Source organism: Cyphomyrmex costatus, unplaced genomic scaffold (genome assembly GCF_001594065.2).
Source record: "Cyphomyrmex costatus isolate MS0001 unplaced genomic scaffold, Ccosl1.0 scaffold1614, whole genome shotgun sequence".
NCBI classification, from domain to species: domain Eukaryota; kingdom Metazoa; phylum Arthropoda; class Insecta; order Hymenoptera; family Formicidae; genus Cyphomyrmex; species Cyphomyrmex costatus.
In genome coordinates this window covers 11,463-17,443 of record NW_017275626.1, presented here as the reverse complement: position 1 = coordinate 17,443, position 5,981 = coordinate 11,463, and the positions used below count along the sequence as shown (strand labels likewise).

Sequence of the window (5,981 nt, the reverse complement as noted above, 5' to 3'; positions counted from 1 at the left end):
GCATCAGGATAAAGATGAGCTCTAATTTTGCCTATTTTATACCACTTTTCTTCAAAATGCAAATGGCACAGTCTACAATTGCGATAAGCGTACTCTGGACCCATCACTTGTAAATCTAATCTTTGACATGCATGTATCCATTGTAACCATCTGTAAGTGTTACAACAAATGGTTAATATAAAAATACACATATATCTAGTATAGATAGATTATAGATTTAAATGTGTGTAGATTATAATGTGTGTACAAAAAATAGAAAAATTACAGATAAATTACAATATAATATAAAAACTGAATTATACATACTTAAAAATATAATTAAAACCAATATGTACCTGTCATGCTCTTTTGGAAACGAAAAAAAATGTCTTTTCTCTGTGATATTATTGTTGCACCCCTTTGCAACACACCATTTCGATTTATGGGCTAACATCTTTTTGTATTTTTTTTTATCAGTTTTATCTTATATATATATATTTTTTTTATCTTCTAAGAAGCAGCACCTGCAACAAAGCTAAGATCAAAAGTGCAGTTTTCTGTAAAAGAATTGAAAATCTGTAAAATCTATACAGATTAACTATTCTGTACAGAAAAAATAATCGTTCTTGGTTAACTTTCACTTTTCACTTAGCACTATATTCACTAAACATTAAACACAAAACACTTTTCTATTCACTTTCTTTAACACGTCTTATATTTAACAATAACACTGCTCTGACTTTTTACTTTAAATCGCCTTGAATTCACTTTTGTCACATTTACCGCCAATTTTGGCCGTTGGGGCATTTCAACGACAGAGAAGACTATAGAAAAGCAAACAGAGCAAGTGCGACAGAAAGATTCTGTTACGTTATTGGTTACACCCATAGCTCGCGCATGTGCAGTTCCATTTCGTACACGCGAAAATCCGAGAGTTGCGCTACTGTATATACTGTGGTGTACATAAGGAATTTTATTGGCCCATTTTCTTATGCATGAGTCAATGGACCAATCAAATTCTTTATGTACATGCTTTATGCGTAATGCAAAAGTGTGTGTTGGGGCTGTAAAGCTATATCCACACAAATTTGCATAGCCGCATAAACGAATGCATAAGGAAATTGATTGGTTCATTTTCTTATGCAATATTTGCTTATGGACCAATCAATTTCTTTATGCATACATTTATGCGGCTATGCAAGTTTGTGTGGATATAGCTTTAAGCGGGGAGCACAGACTTTTGCATAACGCATAGAGCATGTGCATAAGGAATTTCATTGGTCCATTTTCTTATGCATGAGTCAATGGACCAATCAAATTCTTTATGTATATGGTTTATGCGTTATGCAAAAGTCTGTGCTCCCCGCTTTAGGGTGCAAACCCATGCAAGGGAATAGCGTAATGCGGAACGAGAGCAGAATCAATAACGAGCATTCCGTGTTTCTAGAGAAACTCGTGATTGGTTCTGCTCTCGTTCCGCGTTACGCTATTTCACTGCATGGGTTTGCACCCTAAAGCGGGGAGCACAGACTTTTGCTTAACGCATAAAGCATGAGCATGAGGAATTTCATTGGTCCATTTTCTTATGCATGAGTCAATGGACCAATCAAATTCTTTATGTATATTGTTTATGCGTTATGTAAAAGTCTGTGCTCCCCGCTTAAACCTCTAGTGTAAACTAAAGTCCTAGATATCAGAGAAGCGCAACCGATGTTCTGCGTCCTGATTAGCCATATATGTAATACTACTATATGGCTAGTGAGGCGTGGTTTATATGAGTGCGACAAGAAGAAACATAGAAGGATAATAGATGTCCGTTTATTGGTTGTCAGGGAGAGATGTTCAAATCGTTCAAATGCGCAGGTGCGGCGTTAAATTCAACAGCTTTATTAAGCAAAATTAGTTGCTTTGTATTTAATACAAAACAAGATGTTAGCAATAGTTTATTATGTTATGAGAAGAATGGATATATGTAAAAATATTGGTTTCCGTAAAATCTTTTCAAGTAATAAAGTTATATATTAATATAAATAAAACGTAACGAAGACAATGAGAATTTTGCCGTATAATCTTTTCAGCTGTTTTATAAATGATGAAACAAACATCTGATGCTGGCATTATATATGGTCCTTGATTCTTTATGTTCGATAACAGTGGCATAGTATTGTCTAATAATTGTAATTTACAAGTTGAACAATATATTTTTTTGTACACTTTATTACACACATAACCTGCTATATACAATACGACATTCTTCACAAACGGTGACAAATCCCAAAATGTTTTTACATAATAGTGAGCAAAATTAATCTTTAATTCATTGAAATTACTGGAATCACTGATTGTAATCAATTATACCATGGTAATAACCTACAAAATATCACATGTAGAGTGCTACATAAGTGTATCGCACAACAAATTGACGCCTGCGCGTTACACAAACTGAACATAAATAAGGACAGAATTAGCATTGGCGGCACCGTAGTGTTTCGATCGCAAACCACGCCCCATTAGCCATATAGTAGTATTACATATATGTGATTAGCTGACTGTCAGCCAATCATGATATTCATTCAGTGGTATTAAAAATGGCTGACTAATAGACGATTGGTGGATTTCATATTTCGTCTGCAAACGACGCCATTTTTAATACTTTTCTTAGTAATTTTGCGATACTGACTTAAGCCGGTTGCGCTTCTCTGATATCTAGGACTCTAGTGTAAACTAGGTGTAAACTAGGCTCCGATATATGGAAGATTTGAACCAAAGTTTTGTGGATATTACCGATGCGATTGTGGACATTGGCTACATAGTTCAACGTCGACGTTTTGTGGACATAGAGGCGCTTCGAAATAAAGTAACAGCAACAGCTAAATTCCGAGCATTGCCGCTCTCAGGATGTCAGGATTCTCTCTGGTGGTACTCTGTAACAATTTGCCGGTGTCGTGTCGGTTGATCATTTTGTATGTGGAGTATTAATCTAACCACATTATGAAGCTAGTAAGGTTCGTAAGATATATGGAATATTATACGATAAAAGGAGATATAGTATAAAAATGGAATTTTTTATGCATACGAATTTATGTTTATGATTTCTGTCAGAATTGCAAATAATTGCGTGCATCCTAATTTATACTTTAAATGTTTTTGCGTTAAAACATTGATATTTCTTGAAAATTTAAGGAATGTTGTTTTTGCAGATTTTTGATGAAACTTAGTCACGAGACTGTGACGATAGAATTAAAAAATGGCACTCAAGTTACTGGTACTATTACAGGTATGTCAAAATGATATTTTGTTATTAGGCCTGTTCTTTTTACTAAACTTGTGCACAAATTTTAATATGTTGAAGTGGAACAGATATATATTTGATTCACTTCAACTTGTACCAGTTCAGACAGTGCAGGCAAAAAGAACAAGCCTATTGTAACATAAGCCTCGAGTAGCTTTAGGTTGGAAACAAATCTGCGTCGCTGTGTTTAAAATTAATTACTCTAATAAAATGGTAGATTTATTTATAATTATGAATTTTTAAGATTTCCTTGAGTAAGAATATGTTTTCATGAAAATGTATTATCAGCGAATGGAAGAGTTACTAATCTATTACTTTTTCTATTACTTAAATAGTTTGATAATGATGTATTTTTATGACTATAGTGATAACTAACTAAATATTGAGATTGTAGTAATGCCGAGAAAACTACTTTATGTAACTTGCATTATATTTACTTATGTCCATTTCCACCAATGTAGATTAACTTTAATCTCGGTTCAATTTGCTCTTCATCTTTTTCTAATTCTAAAAATTAGAAAAAGATGAACAGTAAGTTAAACCGAGATTAAAGTTAATCTGCATTGGTGGAAACAGGCATTGTTGAAAAAAGTTATTTATAATAATGATTATCTTGTAATGATTATTTTGTTATAAGTAATGACTAAAAAGTAACAAGTTATAAATGCCAAGTTAATTTTTTCTATAACGAGTAACTTTTCAGCTTGTTACAAGTAACGATTGAATAACCTTTCGACCCCTATGTTATTATGTTAGTAATAAAATATTTTATTTTTGTAAAATTGTTATAATAGAGTAACGATAAAGAAAGTAATGGTGTAAAGTAATTGATTGTTTCCATTTCCTGTATGTATTATTATTAGTTATATATTATTTTAAGCTTTTTTATTTCTTATGGTGAATTCAAGTAGATACACTGGTGTACTGAAGCTATTGTACACAAATATTAAATGTAAAAATATGTGCTTAATATAAATATAAAAACTAATTAAACTATAAAATTCTTAATACATTTTGTTGTGCTGTTAGATAAAGTATGTATTTTATAATTTTAAATTTTATTTTACTTTTACACTCAGATTAAATCACTGTACAATAGCTTTGCTATATGGGTCAGTGCTAGTGTTTTCAATTAAATTTGCTATTAACTACATGTTTACATATGGTTTCATATATGTCGTTTATTATTAATAAATTATTTTGCTGCAGGTGTTGACGTTGCCATGAACACACATCTAAAAACGGTAAAAATGACAATAAAGAATCGCGAACCAATACAATTGGAAACCCTTAGTTTACGAGGAAACAATATAAGATATTACATTTTGCCTGATTCATTGCCATTGGAAACATTATTAATTGATGATACACCGAAGGCTAAAGCTAAGAAGAAGGAAGCTGCCAGAGGTATGTGACATATGTTTATGTGTCCGGTTTTAATAAACAGATATACATTGTTCAAGCAAACTACAGGCAGTATAATGTTCCACAATTGATTTGTTAAAAATATTCAGTGCTGAAAAGGATAATCCACCCAGGGATGATCCTATTATGCTTTTAACTTTAACTGATAAGAGATATTTTTTTCTTTTTGTACTTTTTTACAATTATCGCTATTATATAATAAAGTTTTGTAAAGTTATATTGATTATACTGTATTCTACTTATATTGATTATGCTATTTGATATACATTGATTATACTATTATATTGTATTATACTTATATTGATTATACTATTTGTTTGTAGGTACTGCCCGTGGTAGAGGACGTGGCGCCAGAGGAGGTAGAGGTGGCAGGGGTGGGCGAGGTAGAGGAAGAGGCAGGCGATAGTGACATTCAACATATTCTTCGCGTACTTTCAACATATACATTTTTTTATTTTTGTGAAAAGAATCATTATTCTACTAATTTTATAAAAACAAGTCTTTGCAAAGCTATTCTTTTGATGTAGTTATTTTCAAAATAATGTGGACATCCATTTTCAACAAATGTTAAAATGTTTACGTGTAACATACAGGCATTCCGATATTTTAATATTGTATTTGATTTTACTATCTCGATACGCTTGTAAAGAAATATAGAAAATTTGTAAAATTGGTTTTTGATCATTATAATTACATATATGTGTGCTATATAATTAGCTATAATTTTCATTGTAATATAATTTATTTAATGTGATGTAAACTCCTTATTTGTTAATTCTATTTGAATAATCTGTTAATTTTAATTTCATTGTATTACAATTTCTACTAAAAAGAGTTACAATTTATAATTACAAAGATATCACGCTAGTACAAATTATATTTATTTTATTTGCGCCAAAGCACGTGTGCACTCACTATCCATGCGATACCATTGTAAAACACAGACAGAATAGATTTAGACCAGTTTAAGAAAAAGAGTATAGATTTAGACCAATTTAGACCATTATATATTTACGGTAAAAAAAACTATTTGATATAACTAAAATTATATAAAACTTTCTCTGTAATTTAAATATATTAAGGACTTTCTGAATAAAACAGTATGGGTAAAAGCAATTTTTATCAATTTTTTAGATTTAAATGCCATATTTTGTATATTATACATTAAGTTCGCTTTTGTTATGTCCCTGTTAACGAACTTCAACGTACACTTGTATATTTGTCTAACCATTTCTGTCAACATTTACATTACACGAAACCCCACAACTCGTTACAATGTAATTCA

At 31.1% G+C, this 5,981-nt stretch overlaps 2 protein-coding genes across 3 annotated transcripts in view; one reads left to right on the top strand and one right to left on the bottom strand.

The window, feature by feature from the left end:
• LOC108771579 (52 kDa repressor of the inhibitor of the protein kinase-like) overlaps positions 1-932 on the bottom strand; it is a 6,056-nt gene extending 5,124 nt beyond the window's left edge. Inside the window, exons 1-2 of the mRNA XM_018536901.1 lie at positions 336-932; positions 3-150 (exon numbers count right to left, since the gene is read on the bottom strand). Coding sequence (XP_018392403.1) covers positions 3-150; positions 336-433 — 246 coding nt within the window. The 5' untranslated portion in view covers positions 434-932. The remainder of the gene's footprint in view (positions 1-2; positions 151-335) is intronic.
• Positions 933-2,682: 1,750 nt separating this feature from the next.
• SmD1 (small ribonucleoprotein particle protein SmD1) lies at positions 2,683-5,286 on the top strand. 2 transcript variants are annotated; one of them, XM_018536903.1, is made up of 4 exons: positions 2,683-2,979; positions 3,180-3,256; positions 4,481-4,678; positions 5,020-5,286. In XM_018536903.1, exons 2-4 carry the CDS (start codon positions 3,187-3,189, stop codon positions 5,100-5,102), a joined length of 351 nt encoding a protein of 116 aa, XP_018392405.1. In that variant the 5' UTR covers positions 2,683-2,979; positions 3,180-3,186; the 3' UTR covers positions 5,103-5,286. The 2 variants fall into 2 exon arrangements, with proteins under 2 accessions (XP_018392405.1, XP_018392404.1); XM_018536902.1 differs by having other exon boundaries at positions 2,685-2,984.
• The last annotated feature ends 695 nt before the right edge of the window (positions 5,287-5,981 follow it).